Below are 22511 nucleotides of genomic sequence, written 5' to 3'. Positions count from 1 at the left end.
AAACGACTTGTTGCTATAGATCATCTTGCAGTGCAGCTTATAATGTAATATTTTTATTTCTCCTTCTCCAGGGGAAGCTGTATGACTTCTGGGAGCCTCTATCTGAGGATGCACTGAGCAGCAGCCAGGACGAGCAACAGGACTTGAGAAGACCTCAGCTGCCTGAGGAGGTGCAACAGGAGCAGAGAAGACCTCCGCTGCCTGAGGAGGTGCAACAGGACTTGAGAACACCTCAGCTGCAAGAGGAGGTGCAACAGGAGCAGAGAAGCCCACAGCTGCCTGAGGAGGTGCAGAAGGGCAAGGAGAATGTGGCCCAAGAGCCAAAGGAAAATGTGGCCCTGGAGGAGCCTGAGGCCCCAGGGGAGGAGGAGATGGGAGACGAGAGCTCAGGAGATGAGACCATGATTGAGGAGGAGACCATGATGGAGGAACAGCCAGAGGAGGAGAAGGTGGAGGAGGAGGCAGATAGGGAGACAGGTCTGTCAAAACAGGAGCCAGACAAGGCAGAGGGTCATCCAACAGGGGGGGACAAAAAGGAGAGACTGGAAAGTGAGGAAGGGCTGGACAAGGTGGAGGTGCAGCCAGCAGAAGGGGAGGGGTCGCCAGTACAAGGAAATGAGGAGCCACAGAAGAGGGGGGAGCTGCCACTGAAGGAGGGCGAGGAGCTCGCCATGGAGGAAGAGTCAACAAGAGAGGACAGACTGCCTGCAAAGGAGACACGAACGGAGGACGACAAGTTGTCTGTCATGGAGGAGGAGTCAACTAGCACAGAGGGGCATCTAGAGGAGGAGGCAGAGATGGAGATGGAAGTTGAGGTGCCTGAGGAGCAGGAGCAAGCGATGGAGGACGGGATTGAGGCAGGAGAGCAGGCCACGAGCAGTAGAGAAGGAGTAAAGGCGGAGGAGATGGAAATGAAGGAGACCGAGACAGAGTCTCCGAAAGAGAACGGGCCTGATAAAGAGGAGCCAATGGCTGAGGTGGAAACGGGGGAAGGGGAAAGATTTGCGGGGGAAGGCAAGCCAGGGCTGGAATCTGGAGAAAATGTATTGGATGTTGAGGTGGATAAGGATCAGGTGACGGACAAACACACACACCAAGGGTCTGGGGAGATGCGAGGGGCGTGCTCTCTCACCTAAAACCCATGGTCGGACGGAAGTAGGGTGTGTGTGTGTGTGTGTGTGTGTATTGACTAGCACAATAAGCTCAGGGAAACCTCTCCTCCATTTCTCTGGGGAGTTGGTCAGAGGTCATGTTAGTTGGTTTAAGTGCTCATGGGAACAGTCACAGCATCTGCAACATGACATTTACGTTTGCACATGTGCAGTCTAGTTGTTTTTATCTTTTTTTAGTAATTCACTTACAAATATACTTGACAAAGAAATGCACTATTTAGCTCCTAAAACTCCACAGGTGATGGAAAACTTGGTGATGGAAAAGAAACCAAAAAAATGGCATAAGATTAACTCAGAATTCATAAAGCCCATTTTACGTTTCAAAATAGAATAATTCCAAACCTGGATTGAGAGAAATCTTGTTTGTTTCTGTTAAATGTTCATTACAATGTACCTGTCCTTCAGAGTGCCAAATATTAATATATATATATATTTTTTTTGCCAGCTCCCTTTCGTGTATTTTCACTTACTGGATGATACAAGTGGAAACACAGGCTGCTTTGTTGGAAAGCGGCAGAGAAAGGATCACTGTGCCCTCCGAATCATAATTTACACCTCTGTACAAAAAGCTAATTCACTGCCTTGGCTCAGTGAACGCTACCACGGCGCTTGTTTTTGGTACTGTTTGTACTGCAGTGTGAATGTCCCCAAAGAGAATGATCAGTGTGCTGTTGGTATAGTTCTATATTGTGGTACTCTGGATGCTGTGGGACAGATGGACAGATGGCCACTGGACTTCCTGATAAAAAATAAAAAAAAAAGGCTAAAGAGAAAAAAATAAATGTGACTTTTTAAACAATTGGTTCATTGGTGTTAGAGGCCGTTTGTCTTTGACTTTATAATGTATGAAAACAACAGCAATAATGTGTACATATTTCGTTTTTTCTTTATTGGAAGAGGGATAGCCTATACTTAAACAGTTCACATTCTTTGTTTAAATGTAATGAGTGACATTTTGCCTTTTACAAAATAAAGTAGGATATACATTGTTTATTGTATTCCTTACCTGAATGTAATCTTTTCTGCAGTTAAATTCAGACAATATCCATGGTCTGTGAAAGAGGTGCTTAGTTAACACCAGGAGGGGGCATCGAATACACACAAGAATTACACTTCACCAAAAGCGCAATGAAACTCAATAGTGCACTTCCGACAGTTCTGTATCGCTGATAGTTATTGCCATCTCAATTATTTCGATGGTGAAAACATGTAGGCTAATGCACTCATCAATATTCCATTCGCCGCATTGAGAGGATGATGAAATTATTTTGATGTAATAGCTATATGGATAAATGGTGTAGGCTACTGCTCTCCTGCCTTGCATTGTCGGCGTAACGCTAACGCTACCCCTCTAACTTTTGTTTTGCAGCAGTATAAAAACGCCTTGGTGAACTTCAGGTGGACATGAATAACTATTTCAGTGTTCAAGATGAAAGTCGAATTATATGAATGGAATGGAAGAGAATGGAAGTAAAATTATGTTTTTTGGAGTTTCATAATGATCCCTGAATTTTAAAAAATTGGCGTTGAATTACATGCGTGATTTCACAATCTGACGCTAGTATAGCATATACGACCAATGAGGTGAGTGCAACCGGCTCTATTGAGTATGCCGGTGGTGGGCGTGTTTACCATAGGCTACCCCAACAGAAAATTCTTAGCCTACCTCCTCACTAGTGTTATCTCACGTTACTGACAGAGCGGATGAGGCTATGCAAAGTGTATGTTGCCGGATAGGTGGACTAAGTGCTTCACATGTGTAAGGTGCGTGATTTGATCAGTTTCCTTTCGGTGCTGTGTTGCTGGGGTCGGATCGTGATTATTCAACTCTGCCATGAGTCGTGCGCCTACTTCAACCCCACTTGTTTTCACTGGAAGGAACATGCGTTAAAACGTGAAACCACTGGTAAATATCTGAGCTATTATGACATTTTAGTCGATGTTTGAAGCAAAGGCAAATTATAGGTCAAGTTATTCTAATGAAGTCATACTTTTTAGACCTTAACTAGCCTATAAGTTTTGCAGGTGAATGAAAACATTAACTCTAAATTCGCAATGAACTTCGTTTAACAGCCCAAGACACTTGCACTGGTTAATCATTTCCATGACCAACTTGTTAATCATTAGGCTAAGGCTTTAAAAATGCTTTTGAAAATGCAATGCAATTTTAAGAGACTTCCTAATTGTTTTGATCTCTCAAGGCAAATATGAACATGGGATTGGTTATTTTTTTTTCTCATGCAAAATGTCCTCAGTTTATTTGTCTACTGTGACTTAACTGATCCTTCATCTCTCAGGTGCCATTATGCAGGTAGTCTATTTCACTTAATGCAAATTAAAATCCCCCTGGAATAACATTTTGCAGAGTATTTGATAATAATGCAAGGTCTTGATAAAAAAGACAGGTTATGTAAGTAAATATTGTGTTTGTGTCTTTCCATATCCAGAGTTTTTGAGTGCTGGTGGTTTCATATCTTGACAGATTATCAGAGAACTCAAGGTTCTCCTTTTTTTCTCCATTTCATGATCGAAGTTCCCTGATAAACTGGTGGTAATGGTATAAGTTCTCCAGTGTTTTATTTTCTAAGCTCAAGGCAATATCATCCTTTGCTCACTTTGACATAACAAATTTGGAACATTTCTTTGTGCATTGCATGGTCAGCCCAAACCCTTGCATTCCTTGCATTTAAAAAAAAAGTTGTGAAATGAGACTTGAATGAGCAACTTAACTCACATTTCTTTAATATTGTTTAAGCGAATACAGCTGACCGCATGAACAGCATATTTCTTTAATTAGTCTGAATGTGTCAGTGCTAATAATACTTTGTATAGCATATAAGCAATACAATATGAGTAGCGTATTTGTGTCTGTGGAAGGCCAATGACATCTGTGTCATGCACAGCACAGTGCACTAATGCTTGAAATGGCTCAAATACAGCTCACCAGGAGCATTATCTACCATGTGAGCAGTTATAACTTATAATGTAATTGTTATGCAATTAATGCAGTATAACTTGATACAAAAAAAAACCCTTCAATCATTTTCTGACAGCAAAAATGACTAGGCTACTCACACCTTTGATTGACGGGTTCTTCTCGGCACCATTCAGTACCCAAAGGCAGTATGATAATACTTCTGCTCTTTTTTTTCTGTGGTCTGTCAGCTGGAAACCCATTCTCTAGCATTATATTTCTTGCTCTTAGACACACACAGTCTCTCAGTGTGTGAAGTCTTAAGGTCATTCACTGATGCTGCATACAACAGCGCCAACTCCCCTACTGTTCAGTGAGCACAGAGACAGCAAGAGCTAGGGTTGCTTCACATGGCTTGTGCAAAAGAAATGTGTGTATGAGACAGAGATCTTGTTGACTGCCAAATGGCTCAATCAGTTCTTGTTTGCCCTAAACTGTCTGGCTAAAGCAGTGTTTGTTAGTAGATTCTGTTTGACAAACCCACTGTTGAGTTTGTCTCCAATATACTGTATTCGGAATTGCATCCAGTGATCCCCTCTCAAGTGTACAGTTCTAGTTCCGCCCTTCAAAGCTGCTATTGAAACAGCAGTGATGTTCCTGGATTAACTGTGAGACAGGCAGAACTAATTGTAATACTGGGCAAATATTTATGGCAGGGGTCTTTTATCTACAGTCCTGATCCAATACTGTCAAGAGACATGATGCGAGTGAGATTCAGTGAGCTGGTTTTGTTTGTGGAGGAAGTTGTGATAGTCACTGATGGCAAGTGGAGATTTTGTTTTTGTATTTTGTGATTCTTTTTTTTTGTTTTTTATTCAAGTCTTCATTGCCAGCTGCGTACATGGCGATATTAATCACCCTGAGAAAAAAAATGACACTATACAGTACCAATCTGAAAGGGAGATATTTGCTTTGATGTCAGACCTCTGGATTGACATCACACACAATGAGCTGTTTTATTTTTATCCATGCATGAGCCAACCCTGCCTGACAGCAGATTCAAAGCACTGGCTCTCTATGTGACAGTGATTCGATTGGAAATGAGCTTTAGGTAACGTGAGCGAGGAGAAAGTGGATGAGTGTTTGAGGAATGAATGCAATGAATCTGAGGTAACCTTCAAAAAGGTGATTGAGAGATTGATCCCTGCTGCCCTGTGAGGGACAGCCTGCACTTTTGACCTTTATGTGGTGGGGTATAAGTGGGGTGGGATAGAATGTTAGCTGAACATACATGAGAAGTGGAGTCGTAAGTTGTGACACACACACACACAAACGTCCTGCCTCCTTCAGGTTTATCATCATAAAGCCCCTTGTGTTCATTTGGTCTTGTATAGCATTAAAGCATAGTCCTATTGGGTGAAGCCTTCTATTCTTAGAGTCAGCTGTGATGAGTGCAATCAGTTGACTCAAGACTTAAGCAATGACTCGTATAAGGGCAAAGTTTTGAGGAAAAATAAGATTGATTACTTTGTGCACTATCAAGGTGTTTGTGAGGTGTTTGTCAGACAGCCTGATTTAGCTTGGAGTTTTTTTTTCTTCATCTTTTTCGAGAACTCGGGTGGTAACTTGTAACACATTCCCTCGGCTTATTTGTGAGACAGACTTTCGGTCGACTTAATGGGATTTAGATGCTCACTGGCACACAATGTTCGCTCAGTAGCTGGCCGTTCCAGGATTGAGAAGGAGAGACGTGGAGAGAGGAGTGGGAAGCCTGATGAATGGGACGGAGAGAGTAGGAGGTTGAAAGCGAAGGCCAGTCCTGCTCTCAAGTGTAGATCTCCTGAGGCCACCAGAGGAGATTGTGCGTCTTGGCTTTCCACCGTGATGATCCCCTGTGTCCCTGCAGCTGTGCCATCCAGGCTGTTGTCATAGCGTCAGTGGGGAATACAGTTGTGGTGCAAGTGTGGTGCAATGAAAAGCTTCTGCCAGCGTTTACCCTAATGCGACGTCTTGGGTGAAAGATGGAAAAATGAGTGAGCGTCTGGGTGTACGTCAGTGTGTTCCTGTTTGTGTGTGTGTGTGTGTGTGTGTGTGTGTGTGTGTGTGTGTGTGTGTGTGTGTGTGTGTGTGTGTGTGTGTGTGTGTGTGTGTTTGTAATGGAAAGCAGCCCTTCTTTTATTTATGCAGGTGTGTGTGTTTGCGGGTGTGCTCGTGGGAGTGACTAAATTGTGTGGGGACTGATCGAGGGTAAAAGAAACTGTGTTCCCTCTGGTCCACGCGTTTGTTTAACAGAGACGAGAGGGAGAGTGTGAGTGTTTATATTAGAGAGGCAGGGAGAAAATTACACTGTTTACAGAAGACAGGAGGACGAATGTACAGAAGACGTGGGGCAGAGCAAGGCAGAAAGACGGAGAGGAACAACTGATCGAGAGAGAGAGAGTTGGCAAGATAGAAGGACAGAGAAATCACTGAGTCCTGTGGCTAGGTAAGGTGCTTCGGTCAGAGGCTCTCTGAGACTTTCTCCCACAGGGACTGCATGTGGTCGACTCTCCTGGGAGCCCACGGAAGAGAAAAGATGACTTGGCAGGACATGAATGAGTCAGAAATCCAACCAATGACGTTCCAGTTACCTCGTTGTAGAGAGATACCTTGACACGTCATTTTGAGTGGAATTTCCTTGTGGCTCAGAGGTATCTGTGTTGATGAGTGATCTCTGTGTTTACCAATAGGGATGGATGGTGCCTTGCATTATTGCCACATAGCTATTGCTATCTTATCTGCCAGTGCAGTGGCCTGAGTGATTGAGACATTGTGTAGTTATTGGTGTGGTTGTATGGTGTGTTGAACTGTCGTTAAAGGTGGTTCACAGGGTGGTTTATGATAAACAGGTAACGGCTGTTATTATTACTGAGAAATGAAGATGATTTGTTTGCCATGGGTTGTTGATTATGACTTTGGTTTTACACTTGGACTTCAGACGGGAGTAATGTGGGGATTTGTCAGTATGATTTATGTGCATTCAGGCTGACATTTAACTGTTCCATGTGTAAAATGTTGCGATTCATAATATAACTCACAGAACTTAATGAACATTGGTGTTTTTGACCGAAGCACCTCACCTAGCCACAGGTCTCAGTGATTTCTCTGTCTTTCTATTCTTCTGTCTTGCCAACTCTCTCTCTCTCTCTCTCTCTCTTTCTCTCTGTCTCCCTCATACACATTCACACATTGGTCTTTTACATGTGTTCTTCTTTTTATGCTGACACATTATCCTTTAATTTACTTATCAATCATACTTTATCGAGTTTGATTTTGTTTCTAAAGCAGCAATTGACATCCTGAAACATTTGGTTATAGTTTTCACTAGAATAATTGAGACACACACATTGACAAACTTACATGAAAAACACTCTGAATCTACCTTAATGTATGCCAGTTCTTGCAGTGCAGTCAACAAAAATGACTGCAGTTTTTTTTGTTCCCTCAATGGGTATGAAATCACTGTAGGTCTAATGTAAGTGCCATAGGAGAAGAGCTCCTGGAACTCTCAGGGGTTTATCCTCCTCCAGTCAGCTCCTACCCTCTTGTCTCACCTCGTCCTGCAGGCCTCTTACTCAGTGCAGTGATCTTGGCGGCTGCTGAGGATTAGACACCAAATTGGTCAGAGTAATTTGACATGGTGCAGCAGCAACCAAGAGACTTTGATCTTTGTGTGTGTGTGTGTGAGTGTGTGTGTGTGAGAGTGAATGTGTGTGCATGTGGTGTGTGTGTGTGAGAGAGAGAGAGAGAGACACAGTGAGAGAGAAAGGGAGAGAGAGTGTTTGTAAGTGAGTGATAGAGAGAAAGTGAGAGCCAGCGAGTTTTTGTGTGTGTGTGTGTATTTCAATGTGTGTTCATACTGTATGTGTGATAGAGACTTTAGAGAGAGTAATGGAAAGAGCTTGCTAACTTTTGTGTGTGTGTTTGTGTGTGCGTGCGCGTGTGTGTGTGTGCGCACACACTTACACACTTGTGCATGTGTCAGGCACAGCAAAGGTCCTAATCTCATCAGCACCAATCGGTTGCTTCTTAAGACTCCTGTGTAGAGGATACTGGAGGCTTGGGAGTGGGACGCTGATATTGCATACAAAACTTTGCACTTCGCTTCTCCATTCAAAAGCACATTATATTACCTTGAGCTGTTTGAAAGCTGCGTTTGCCTTTTTCATGCTAATTTGGGTAGGCCACAGAGGGAGGCCACTGACTGACCCTGAGTGTGTGTGTGTGTGTGTGTGTGTGTGTGTGTGTGTGTGTGTGTGTGTGTTTGTTTGTGCTTTTTCTTTCTGTAGATCATATCTGCAGTGGAGCCATGAGGTAGATACGCCAGTACACAGAAGAACAGAAAAACCTCCCAACCAGTGTGGACTTGTACTCTTGTGTGTGAGTGTGTGTGTGTGTGTGTGTGTGTGTGGTGTTCTATTGTGTAAGAGTGTGTGCGTATGATTGGTATAAGGGGGGCCTCTGTTGCCCGTCTCTCCTCACGGACAGGGTTGCCAGGAATGGCGACCCACGATGCTTTGCTGCTGCTTGTGCTATGGCTGTGCTGTTTGTCGGCGTGGGGGGGCTACCCCTTCAGGCCACCGCTGGAGCTGGACGTCACCCCGCGAACCACCGTGTTTGCCAGCGGTAAGACCACACACACACACACACACACACACACACACTCTTATACACGTGTTCCAACTGTCACACACTCAGGCCATGTTTAAACATAAACGTAGGGCCTCTTCTTTAGTCAAGCTAAGGGTGCGTTCCAGGGATGCACCGTGCTGGCATGTTTGAGTGCAATGGTGATGGAGTACTGACAATGACAATACAGCTATAGTCATTTAAAAGATGAGAAGAAAATCTCTTTCTGTGTCATTATTTTTATTTCTCTCTCTCTCTCTCTCACACACACACACACACACACACACTGTTGCACTCATGCATTAATACAGCATGGAAATGTCCACTTTGCTATATGAGGTCTGTTATATCAGATGTTCGTGCCAGCCTCACATCATGGCTGATTAAGCTCTTACTGTATCTCTGTCAGGCCTATTTGCATGAACTGAGCAGTGGGGAGACCTGCATTGTGTGTGAGGGACAGGAGGATTTACACTGGCTTACCTAGCAGGTGCCTTTATTCAAAGCCACTGACTCACAGGGGAGGTGTGCATTTGCTCTCTCTCTCTCTCTCTCTCTCTCTCTCTCTCTCTCTCTCTCTCTCTGTATGTGTGTATATACTGTGCTCCCTTGGGAAACAAGTCCAGGTGGGGCTAGTACCAAGTTTAGTTGACCACAAATTATATATTTAGCAATGTGCTGCACATACAAACTAGCTACTGGGAGGTGCTAATAAGAATACTACTAATAAATGCTGACAGTTCCAGTGGTGTGAGTCGGTTTGTCGTCAGACGCTAATTGATGTTTTTGTTTACGGATGTTAAAATATATATTCTTATCCTCCTCTTTCATTGTGGTTTAGCTCAGGGGTGTCCACCGAATTTTCAGCTCATAGTAGGCTATGCACAACTATGCTAACCATCAACAACACTAAACTAAATTCCAAATTAATAATTGTTTGAATTTAATATAATAAATACTGGCTTCTCAGAAATCAACCAGTCATCAAATACATTATGCCAGCAGTTACTACAAACCCCACAGAGACTGGAGAATGGCATTTCTGAAAAAAGAAAAAAAGGATTACAAATGACCTTCAAAGAAACGTGAAGTAAAATCTTTCATCAAAACATTCATGTGAGAGATGTTGTTTCAAGGATTACTCAAATGAAAGGACCTCCTCTGGTGGCTATGCTATTAGACTAAACATAGGCAATAATAATATTTAAGAATTTTTATTTTGCTTGTTTCAAATGTCCCTTAATTTGAATTTAGATACCCTTGACCCTCCCTTCTGTTTTTAAAGAGAGTGTCTTAGTCACATTTATATCACTGGAAGGTTCGGCCGTAGTGATACAGAACTAGCTAGAAGAAAGGAGCTTCATATCTTCGTTGCTGCGTTTGTCTGTGCTATTGATTTATTCATTATGACTCACATAACCTCTGATCAGGATTCTGTACGTATACCTCGGCACTCTGACCCGGCTCATTCCTATGTACATGTACAAGTCAGTGCTGCAGTTGCTATGCTGTGGCTGCTGCTAGAATCACTGATGTGTTTGTCGTGGGCACATGAAAGTCATGGAATGTATTTCTTTTTCATGTGAGGGCATCAACCTGTGCGATTGCTTTGATTGGAGTTATGAGAGAGAGAGAGAGAGAGAGAGAGAGAGAGATGCATGTGTATTTAGGTGATGGTCTGAATTGCAATGTTCTGTATATCTACCATATAAATACAGAAACATACTGAAGTATACACACCCCTGATGCTAGTGTGGGTTATGTTTTTGTGTGTGTGTGCCAGATGGCTGTGTCTGCTTTTAGTGTGTGTGATAAAACTATGTCTTTCCTGTTGTAGTGCAAATCAATATAGGAAGAATGATCAGTTTCATTATAAAGTGCATGGATACATATGTGTGTGTGTGTGTGTGTGTGTGTGTGTGTGTGTGTGTGTGTGTGTGTCTCAACATCTCTGTGTGTGTACACATATGTGCACACACACACACACACACACACACACACACACACACACATCATAGGTGCTCAGGAATGTTTGTGAGTAGGGCATGTAGAAACTCCTGGGTGAAATCACATCAGGGTGTGGAGAGCATAGACTGTATAAAAGACTGTATAAAATGGTGGAGAGTAGCCCTTCACTCTGCTCTTATCGCTCTGGCTCTTCGTCATCTCTTGCCCTCACCTCCCTTATGCTTGTCCTCCTACACTCCCCACCTCCACCTCTCTCTCTCCCCCTTCTCTCTCTCTCTCTCCCTCCCTCCCTTCTCTCTCTCGACTCCCACTTGTTCTATAACTTAAGTCCATAGTCAAACACCTTTAGGACATTGTCAGTAATTATGTAGGGTTCCCGAGCACATCCTTAGCAAACAGAATGACCGCACACGCACACACACACACACACACACACACACACACACACACACACACACACACACACACACAGGGTTACACTCACTCACTCACTCACATACTGTATGTTTTATGTAATACACATATGTACACTTTCCTGATTTGAATAACACATTTTACCAGTGTATGAGCCTTTGCAGTTAACTTTCATTCTTACTTTTAGAAATCAGATTGGAATTGAAGACTTGCTACATTGCTTTTAATTAAAACTCGTTACAGCACATTCTGTGGAAAAGAGCAGGGTTGGGTCAGGCTGTTTTTCTGTTCCTTTTGGAGAAGAATTAAAAAAAAAATATATTTCACTGCTGAACAGATTCAGCATACATACCCTGAAAGCGTACAGCGTTCATTGTGCTCCTGTCTGTGAAAGCTGAAAGGATTTGTGCTTGGCACTAGAACAGCCTTCTGCTGCATGGGCAATTTGAAACCTCCGTTATTTCAGGCTGACATTTAAGCAAACCTCTCAAATCTGCTATTCTAATTTGCCTATTGTGTTTATCACAATGCTGTTTATTTGAATGCTCTTCCTGAGACTGTTTGTGTCCAGAAGCCTTTTTACTCGAGGAAATGTTGAATATTTTGTGCTCTACGTTCTGCTTAGTCTGGGAGGTGGGCGAGAGGCGTGCAGTTGAATCAACTCTCTACAGGACACATGAAAGGAGGGGATTCAAATTTCACATTTCTCAGCCTTCTCAGACAAAATGGTGAGAATACTCACACTTTGTAGCTTGCAGAATTTATTAGTGCTGTCAAACGATTAAAATTTGTAATCACGATTAATCGCTGAATTCCTATAGTTAATCACGATTAATCACATATTTTATCGCATGATTAAAATTCTATTATTTTGCAATGCTGAACTTTCCAGGAGTCCATATTAACAATATAAAGCAATTATTGCGTATCTTGATTGGGATTCAAATGAAAGCAAAGCAAGTTACTTCGTTAACTTAACTTTAAGACGTAGGCTAGGTCTATTTGATTATTTCAAATCAAATTTCAAAAGATGTGCAGCAGACCTGAGGCAACACAATATATTCTTCAGAAATATAGCTAATAAAGGGCATAACAAACATAAAATACTATATTCATTATCTTTGAGTTAAAGGAACCGTATGTAAGAAAAAATATTTCAATTAATCATAAAATGGCCCTGATATGTCACTAGACATTAAGAAATCATGTTCATTTCAAATACTTATATCACTGACAACAGTAGTCCGGCCAGGATATTGTCATTTAAAAAGTGAAGTTGCAGCCCTCAACTGATGTTGATGTTGTCATGTTGTGTTTTGGCCTGATGCGCCACCCTCCACCTATCTACTAATCACGAAGTCAGTAGTGTTTCGCCATCAGGGTTGGCAACCTCGAGTCAGGAGGGAGGGGGAGGGGGAGGGGATACACCGCTCTTCAGTATTTTGAAAGTGATTGCAGTACCAGTTTTGGCCACAATCTTACATATGGTTCCTTTAAGTTGAAAATAAGGAACTTTTCAACATGAGTGCACTGCCATTTTATAGTCTTACAGTCTATGGTGCACTGTCACTTGCCACACACATCAGCGCCGAAGTTTTTAACACGCAAACACTGGATGAACAATGGATTTTATGGAGCGGCGTTGACCAAATATAAATGAATCGTGATTTACACGGCGGCAAAGTGTGATGCTGGTGGGCAGAGTTGTATTGAAAAGAATGGAATCTAATGTACAGTAAATTAATGTCGAAAGCAGAGTGCATCACACTCATGTCGGCATCGGTGTCCACAGCAATTTAAAACACCATTCAGCTGACCGGGAGTTCAGAACTGTGTTGGTGTTTATTATACGAATCTACTCTTTGGCCGGCTTGTAAGCCCAAACAAGTGTGTGCAGCATGCCTTTACGTAGTCTACTAAAGGCGCATAATAAAGATAGGCTACATTTAATCTGCATCACGCCCCATTTTAGCGGAAAACAAGTTAACATTATTATATATCATTGATTCCAAAGACAGCTAGCCTAATCACACCTTGATGTTACATCTAGTTATTAATTTACAGGCCATTCAATCATTTTACTAACAGGGCAGTTATGAAGAATTATGTGTATGCAACTTACTCATGTCGAAACTGTCATTACAACCCATTCAGCACGTAGCTACACTTACCATATCCCATGTAAAACGGTTAGCTTGCTAGCTAGCTAACTGTGGAACTTCAGTATAACAGGCATAGCCAATTATCTCACCTAGTTGTAGGAAAAAGGCTACGTTCATATTACAAGTGATAGAATGAATGTGTGACTTATGTTTAGTTGATGTTATGACATGTAAAGTTAAGCTTGCCGAACTTATAGTCAGCCACAGGGCAGTTTGACTGTGCCTACATTCGTGACTCTCCTGTTAGTAGGCTAGGCTATAAACTGGAAAGAGCAGAAAATAGGAACATAATGGTCACATTAATCCCATAAACACACAGATAACTCTTACACCAACCTTATTTTGTGCCTTTTATTCACGTTTGTTTCAAAATTTAGTAAGTATAAGCCCTTTTCGCTCCCCACTTTGATGCAGCATAGGTTGCAATTATCCAAACAACTTCCTTTCCCCTAAAAGTGGGCGTGTACATGCAGCACGGTCTAGCTAGATCCAGTGCAAAAAATTGTCGCCGTTAAAATAGGTTTACGTTAACGCCGTTAATAACGCGTTTAACTGACAGCACTAGAATTTATTATCATTATTATTATTATTATTTTTTAAAATTAAGGTGTATGTAAGTGTACTCGTGTGGATGTGTGAGTGAATGTGTGCTTGTGTTAGGTACAAGTTGAGATTGTACTGTTTGGATAGGGGTTGGACAGTGCCCTTCCCCCTACTACACACACACACACATATTTATATATATCCACACACACACACACACACGCACACGTATTTATATATATATCCACACACACACACACACACACACACACGCACGCACGCACGCACGCACACACAAAGGAGAGGTGATGAACTGTCCTGCAAAAATATGTAGGTCTTTTTCTGAGGAAACTGTAAATAACGTGTGTTGAAGCAGTGTGTGATTGAACACTGCACTCTGCCCTGTTATAGGTCTGTATTTGTTCAGTAAATAGAACCTTGCAGAACATGCTTTTACACACACACACACACACACACACACACACACACACACACACACACACACACTTCTTACTTGGTAATAGACTTGCTGAGATGTTTTAATGATTGTTTCATTAGCAGTTTTCAGCTTCTCAGTTCAGCAAGCTGTGTGTGTATTTGCACTCCTGAGGCAGTCACGAGACTAACATAGCTCTCACACATGCAGACACAACTCACTGGACACTCTAGCTATTTTTATTACACATTCTCCAAATGTGTGTCAGACAATTGGTTTGACTCAGTTGCCCACTTTCAGCATGTTGAGTGTATATTGAGTGTGTGTGTGTGTGTGTGAGTATGAGTGTGAGTGCGTGCATTGTGTGTATATGAGTCTGTCTGTGTGTTAATATGTAGATGTGTGCATGCATGTGGGTCTGCATTAGGAACAGCTGACGGATGTCTGTGACAGCAGCCTTGAAAGCAGCTTCCTTGTCTTCTGGCATGAAATTGAAAGCGTGACTGCCAAGATTTTACACCTGGTCTAGTATGTGTGTGTGTGTGTGTGTGTGTGTCTGTGTGTGTGTGTGCGTGCGTGTGCGTGGAGGTCTGTGTGTGTGTGCACTGTGTGTCCAGTCTAAGGTGACAGCATTTCTTTGCGCTGTTCACACCTGTGGATCAGGTGAAGAGGATTACTGCTCAGAGGGCCGAGGCCATTGTCCGCCCTCACAAAGGGACCGTGCACACACAATGCCCGCTGCTCCACTGAGCGAACACAGCCTGTGTGCGAGAGGCGGTACAGGGAGAGAGACCGCTGCATTTTTGAAGGATGAAATGAGGAGTGGGAATAGGAGTCCCTGCTTGGGCCCCAACCCCCACCATTATAACTCACCTCTCTTCTGCTCTGTTGTTTTGTTTTCCCTGTCTTCTTGAGTTATTCCCCCTTTCTTTCTTTTGTTTAATCCACCTCTTCTCTCTCTCTCTCACACACACACACACACACACACACACACACACACACACACACACACATACATATATATATACAGAGCGAGAGAGATGGGGAGGAATATATATATATATATATATATATATATATATATATATATATATATATATATATATACATGTATATATATATCTTGCTTCTACTTTCTCTCTCTTTCTTTTTGTCCTCTCTCTCTCTCTCTCTATCCTCCCCTCTCTCCAATGGAGGAGTCATTATTATCCCATGGTTCCATACACCATCACAGCCTGATGGAGCAGAGATCAAAGTGCAGCCAAACTCACAGCATCACTTCACTTCAGAGAGCCTGAGCCTCTCAGCTTGAGTGTCAGCTTGGTTTTTTAGCTCAGTCTTGGTCATAGTCTTGGTGTCACTGTCAGGATGGTTTTGTGATGACTCACACTGCAGTGGCTTTAGGCATAAAGTTACAGCTATCTGAAGTCAAAGATGAAAAGATGGTGATGGTCGTCTGAAGTGTATTGCGGATTGATGTTACTTTTTTTTTGGTGTGTGCTATTGTATGAAGTGACTTTAAAGCTGCATTATGCACATTTTTACCATTTTAATGACATCTAATGTGTGTGTGTGTGTGTGTGTGTGTGTGTGTGTGTGTGTGGGGCCGCAGTTGGTTTCCACTGGCAGAGAGGCCTGCTGCAGGCATACTGGACATGGCATGTCCGTGAGCACAGCTCGGTTGTAAACATAACATATAGATGTCATTTTAAACAACATAACATAAGCATAATGTATTTAAACAGCTCATTCAAGCCCATTGATACACTATCCATGTACAGTCAGTGTAAGCAAATCACTCCACCATGACCACTGTAGAAATCAGTGAGTGAGAGAAAAGTCTCAGATCACTGGCAATATACAGTGCAACCGGAAAGTTTTCAGACCCTTTTCCACATTTTTCAGACTCATCTTAAAATGGATTCAACTCAAATGTAAAACTCTTAAATGTAAAAAATAAAAGACTGGAATATTCTATTTACATAAGTTTTCCTTTTTGTTTTCTAAGGACCCTTTGTTATGATGCTTGCAATTGAGCTCTGGTGCATCTTACTTCTATCAGTAGTCTTTGAGATGCTTCTACAACTTGATTGGAGTCCACCTGTGCCTAAATGAATTCATTATTAGGAGGGGCACACGTCTGTCTATATAAGGTCTCACAGTTGATGGTATATGTCAGAGTGAAAACCAAGCCACGAGGGCAATAGTCCGTAGACCTGAGAGACAGGGCTGTGCAAAGACACAGATCTGGGGAAGGATACAAGAACATTGAAAGTGCCCAATAGTATGATGGCCTCCATCATAACTGAATTGTCCTGTAGTTTGTTTTAATGAGAAAATTTATTTTATAGAAGCTGTATTTGCAAACCTTTCATATTTAGAGATTGGGGAAGTGCTGGGTTCATCTTTCAAAAATACAGAAAAGCTGTTTACTAAAATTGTGGAACATGTGGAATGTTATTGTTTCACTTTGCTTCATGCAGTGCCTTAAAAATCCTATATTGTCATACTATAACCCACAGTACCATGCGTCTAATTGCTTTGGTGTAAAGGTCCATTCACAGCTGAGCTTGTGTGCTGATGTAAGCTCTGCCATTATCTCACTTGTTATCATGAATCGCTCTCTTCAGATACCTCTTGCATTCTCTGAGAAGCTCCTGTACTGCAATCTCTCTAGTTCAATGTAATGTGGATGTTTTGAGGAAAATCTCACCCAGATCTAATATTTCCGTGCCTGTGTTTGTGTGGTTAGAAATCCCTACAGAGAACGGTTCTCAGCCTCAATTAACATGTCCTGAAAAGCTAAAATACCTTTCCTGAAAAATATTTGGTGGAACTCCCATGCATGGAGATTTAACACTGACACGTGTGTGTGTGTGTGTTTTTGTGTGTGTGTGTGTGTGTGTGTGTGTGTGTGTGTGTGTCTGTGTGTGTGTGTGTATATGTATATATCTGAGGAATCTGTGTGTGTATCTGAGGAATCTGTGTGTGTGTGTGTGTGTATCTGAGGAATCTGTGTGTGTGTGTGTGTGTGTGTGTGTATCTGAGGAATCTGTGTGTGGGTGTATGCTTCCACTTGTAAATGACCTGACTTATCTCGCCATCTGTCTGGCTGTTCGGGACACCCCTCCCATGTGTGTGCAGCACCTGTAACCATTACACTAAGAGGTGACGTAAGCATTGCATAGCTATGGCTCGCATAGTCTGTTACCACGCATAGTTGGGCTACATGTGGTTCAACTTGTCTTGCAGCAGCGTCTGCAGGTTGTTTGATCTCTGAAGGGTCTCTACTGGCCCTCAACTGCCTGTTCTGCTGAGAGAGAGAGAGAGAAATAGAAATGGAGAGAGTGAAATAGAGAGAGAGAGAGAAAGAGAGAAAAAGAGAAATAGAGAGGGAGAGAGAGAAATAGAGGGAGAGGGAGGGAGGGAGAGAGAGAGAGGGAGGGAGGCCACGTAAGTACCTCTCTGTTTGTGTAACCTTCTTCACTGCAGTCAGCCAGGGAATAGTGTGTCTCTCTCCCTCTTACATAACCTCTGAGGTACATGTGGGCTTGTGGGAGTGTGCATGTTTGTCTCCATGGCACTCTGCACATTTATGTTTCACAGTTTGGCATACAAGAATGACAACAACCCTTATTTTGTGTTGATGAGTATGTGTGAGATGTCTTAGAGGATAGTGTGTGTGTGTGTGTGTGTCTGTGTCTGTGTGTGTGTTCTCACTGTTTGTGGTTGTTTTTACTTATGTCACTTATATATGTATACTTATGTCATCCATTTAAAACATATTTTAAAACATATCCATAGGATTTTTTTTATTAAATTACTTTTTGTTTAGTTGTCTACCATCCAACCAATATTTGCTTTTGCTCATGGCAAGGTCTTATCCTTGTTTGGGACATCCTCCCTGTGTGTTTGTGTTTGCTCAGTTTCCGGAGTAAAATAAAGATTTATGGAGTGGAGCAGCACATCCAGTTCGGGAGGGGCAGGAATGACTCACTCTGGCCACTGAGCGCTTGGCCCTTGTCTCTTGATTTTAGGTGGAGGGTGAAGGAGTGGGGGCCGGGGGGGGATGGGGGGGCTGGGGGTAGTCTCTCCCCCTTGCTCTCTCTGTTCTCTTCCTGTGTGCTTTAGCTGCATCTGTCCCCTAAGCCCCTAAGATTACCGTATGTAACCGATCAGTTACTGCCCTTTGGTCAGCTGATTTCGTTGGGACCCAAGCTTTAAAATGGACAGATACAACACAACAGTGGACTTTAGTGTGGCCCCTCTCTTTCGTTAGTGGTGACTGACACAGTTTATTAGCATTCCGACCTCATCTTGCATGTAAACCTACTAACCCCAATAGAACACATTTACACAGACTGATAAAAACCATAAGACCCACCCTATACTCTGTCATAGAGGTGCTCTCCTAACATTCATGTCTATGTGATGAATACACTATGCACATATTTTGTCTAATGTTCCCTTTGACCCCTTTACTCGCAAACACTTTCACAGACCATCCGAACCCCTCATTGGCTTGTGAGCAGGGGTGTATTGGAGGCTAAACGCAAGTAAACGCAACCTCTGACATTTCAGAAATGGAGTTTATCCACCTCTCAAAAGAGTTTATTCACCAATTGCAACTTTTAATGTTAAAAAATCACACTGTATTATCCACATTCACAATATGTACAACACTCTAGGAATCATTTAATACCACAGGTATTGTTATAAACATTGGAATGCCTATAAAATCTGATACCGCATGGCGCAGCCCACCTCACCGAGATCACAGAATTCATAGTTTGCCCACCTCTTATTTTACCACTACATCCCTGCTTGTGAGGACCTTTAAAAAGGACCTCATAAACCTCTTAGTCCTCGCTCAGCACCAGTGCTGCCCTGCAGGAGGGAGGATGTCCTGGGGCAGGACGAACAGCGTTAATGCTCTCTGCCACTGGGCTCACTAATTACCAGTTCACTTGAACAACACGCTGTGCTCTCTCTGTCTCTCTCTCTCTCTCTCTCTCTCTCTCTCTCCGAGTGTGTGTGTGTGTGTGCACATGCACATGTGCGTATGAAATCATGTAAAGGTCAGAAGGAGGGAGGTATTTGCTGATTCAGTAACCACCAGCTATTGCTGTGTATGCACCACAGCACTGTGTGTGAGCGAGTGTGTGTGTGTGTGTGTGTTGGAGAGGATGCGTGTATGTATGGGATTAGTGTCCTCTCAGTAAGGTATAGATCTGCCCATTTTTTCTCCCACCAGCTTTGAAAGGACTAAGGAGAAATACACAGAATGATGGAAAGTTGTTATGAGAGGACAAAAACAGAGAAATCAGTAAAGAGTGAAGTTATACTTGGACACTAACAATGCTGTGCTGGGTTGTAGAACAGAGAGTCCTTCAATCTCCCTTATGTCCTCCTCCCCTGCTTTAACCCCCCCCCTCCCTTTCTCTCCCTACCCATCCTATGCCTTGGTCATATTTCTCTCTTCTTTTCCTCTTTCTCATCTCTGTCTCTGCCTCTTCTCTCGTGTTGTGATCTCATTAGATGACTTGTTGTCACCCCACCCACTGATTTAGAGGCCTTCAAATCTCTGCCAAACCTGAGCTCAGAAGAGAAGCTGTCCTCTACAAACTCTCATTCATATTCATTATATTATTTTACTGCTGCTGTGGTGTGTCTGTGTGTGTGTGTGTGTGGTGTGTGTGAGAATTTGGTGTGTGTGTGTGTGGGGGGGGGGGGGGGGGGTGGAAAATGTGGTATGTGGTGTGTGTGTCTATATATCTCTCTCTGTCTTTCTTGCTCTTCTTTCTCCATGTGTGCAATTTTGCATATCTGTGTGGTTTTAGTATTGTTGTTGTGTGTGTTATGTCTGACTATGCTTTCTTACAGCTAAAGCCAAGAGAAAGCCAAGAAAAAGTTCATTGTGGCAAATGTAGTGTCAGCTTGTATTCTGCAAATTTTGAAAAATGTTGAGTAGTAATTTATGTGTGTGTGTGTTCGTGTTCCAGGGCTTCTCGGGTGTGAGCGGTTCCAAGGCTCTGTGGTGAACTACAGCACCCTGCTGCTGGAGGAGAAGGGAGAGAGAGTGGAGAAGGCGGGGGAGGCTCAGGGAGGTGAAGAGGGCGAGGCTGGAGGAGGAGGAGGAGGAGTGCTGTACGTCGGAGCCAGGGGTGCTGTTTACGCCCTACAGGCCAACAACATCTCAGCCAGCCCACCACGCACAGTAAGCCTCAGCCTCCATATACTCTCTCTCACACACACAGACACACACACATACACACACACACACACACACACAGCACACACACAAGCCATAACAATCATTATTACACCACTTGTCAAGCACTGGTGTTTTATTACAGAGCAAATAGATGTTTGTTTGATATGTTTTGTGTTCAGTTAAATTCAGAACATAAGATAATGATAGTGTGATTATGTGCACACTGTGTGGAATACTTTTCAAGTGAATACAGATAATGGAGCTTATTGAGCAGTTGTAGTACACCTATATTTACCAAACTAATTGTGCATGAGTATAAAGATATTGTACATTTTATTGGTTTTAGCTTTTATGACTGTAGATAGGTAGTTTATTGTCAAAACAGCTTTTTTCCATGACCCTGAAACTCTGTTTTACTAGGAGTCTAACATTATGACACAACGGTCATAAGATGATTGTAAGATGACTTAGAGCAGTAAAACTCAGGAGTTTCTTCTTTCATTTCAACCACCTCACTGACCTTACTGACCTCCCTGACCTCTCCCTTCAGATCGAGTGGGAGGCCCCAGTGGACCAGAAGAAACAGTGCCTCAATAAGGGCAGAGACAACAAAGTACGTGCAAGGAGGACACACACACACACTGACATATACAGACACACACACAGACACACACACACACAGACACACACACACACAGACACACACACACACACACACACACACACACACACACACACACACACACTGACATAGACACACACACACACACACACACACACACACACACACTGACATAGACAGACACACACACACACACACACACACACACACCTTCCATGTCAGCACACATAAATACCTCTGTTTGTTAATCTATCTTGTTGTTGCTGTTGTTCTACAGACTGAGTGCTTCAATCACATCCGGTTCCTGCAGCGCTTCAATAGCACACACCTATACACGTGTGGAACACATGCCTTCAAGCCCCTCTGTGCATACATTGTAAGTCATCCTCACCAGCGCCTACAGCCCTGAGAAAGTAACTCTTCTTGGTTTGCTTTGTGAAACAAAGTCTTTTCTTCCAAATCACCCAACAAAAGGAACTCTGTGTGTATTTTCTTTAACTCCCAAAGGTGTCCTTCATAACCCAATATAGAAAAGCTGAAGAAGTTACTGTAGAGTCAGACATGCTCTGACAGGTTCTACAAAGTATCGTACCATAAGTAGAGAGCAGTTTAATTTTTTTGATTTGATTCTTTTTAGATTTTATCTGATGGGCTTGATCCTCAAAATACCACAGGAGTAGCATAGAGACCGCTGCCTAAGCATTTAGCTTACAGTGGTGCAGAAGTGAAGTCAGATAGTTGTTCAAGAGTGTGTTCCATAGCGGTAGTTTATTATAAACCTCAGCTGAAGTTTTCAATGGAGTCATGTTAGTTGTATTCTTGACTCTCATCCTGAAGCACTGTGAGATTGCTGTCATTAAGGTATCACAACATGTTTAGACTGTCTTATGTTGTTCCGCAGGATGCAGACAAGTTTCAGATTTCTTCTGGGTTCGAGGAGGGACGTGAGAAGTGTCCGTATGACCCTGCGAAAGGCTACACCGGACTCCTCATAGGTAAAGTAGTTTTATGTTCCTCAGTAGGCAGCATGTTGTGCGTGTGTGTGTGAATGTCTAAATGCATTATGTGAAATTCATTATCTAATAAAATTCATTATCTTATTATCTTGTCTTTGAATTTAATGTCATAATTTAATTTAAAAAGGAAACAAACAGAGGACTGAAATTACATACGCACACTGTATGCAATCATCTTGTGTGTGTGTGTGTGTGTGTGTGTGTGTGTGTGTGTGTGTGTGTGTGTGTGTGTGTGTGTGTGTGTCTTTCGCCATCTCCATAGATGAGCAAATGTACACGGCCACTCAGTATGAGTTCAGGAGCTCCCCTGACATCAAGCGGAACTCTCCCACCCCCACCATCAAGACAGAGGAGGCCCCCACAAGATGGCTCCTGGGTCAGC

At 42.7% G+C, this 22511-nt stretch overlaps 2 protein-coding genes across 13 annotated transcripts in view; both read left to right on the top strand.

Moving 5' to 3' along the window:
- The window catches only part of slf2 (SMC5-SMC6 complex localization factor 2), a 43760-nt gene extending 37541 nt beyond the window's left edge, over positions 1-6219 (top strand). For 5 of the 6 annotated variants that reach the window (XM_042066658.1, XM_042066659.1, XM_042066660.1 and 2 more), the window contains 2 exons: positions 72-1073; positions 1618-2163. In XM_042066658.1, coding sequence (XP_041922592.1) covers positions 72-1073; positions 1618-1953 — 1338 coding nt within the window. In that variant the 3' untranslated portion in view covers positions 1954-2163. Of the gene's footprint in view, positions 1-71; positions 1157-1617; positions 2164-6153 lie in introns of those variants that run through there. The other variant, XM_042066661.1, reaches the window with a different exon arrangement.
- The window catches only part of LOC121685864 (semaphorin-4G-like), a 39763-nt gene continuing 19994 nt past the window's right edge, over positions 2743-22511 (top strand). For 5 of the 7 annotated variants that reach the window (XR_006023461.1, XR_006023460.1, XR_006023457.1 and 2 more), the window contains exons 1-7: positions 2743-3078; positions 8415-8751; positions 20280-20494; positions 21042-21104; positions 21391-21489; positions 22015-22108; positions 22392-22505. Coding sequence is in view for 1 of the 7 variants with exons in the window: in XM_042066695.1 (XP_041922629.1) it covers positions 8565-8751; positions 20280-20494; positions 21042-21104; positions 21391-21489; positions 22015-22108; positions 22392-22505 (772 nt within the window). In the remaining 6 variants the exon portion in view is untranslated. Of the gene's footprint in view, positions 3079-6273; positions 6572-8414; positions 8752-20279; positions 20495-21041; positions 21105-21390; positions 21490-22014; positions 22109-22391; positions 22506-22511 lie in introns of those variants that run through there. The other 2 variants (XR_006023459.1, XR_006023458.1) reach the window with 2 other exon arrangements.

Source organism: Alosa sapidissima, chromosome 16, assembly GCF_018492685.1.
Source record: "Alosa sapidissima isolate fAloSap1 chromosome 16, fAloSap1.pri, whole genome shotgun sequence".
In the NCBI taxonomy this organism is placed as follows: Eukaryota; Metazoa; Chordata; class Actinopteri; order Clupeiformes; family Clupeidae; genus Alosa; species Alosa sapidissima.
Note: the sequence above shows the minus strand (reverse complement) of the source record. Positions and strands in the feature narration are given on the sequence as shown.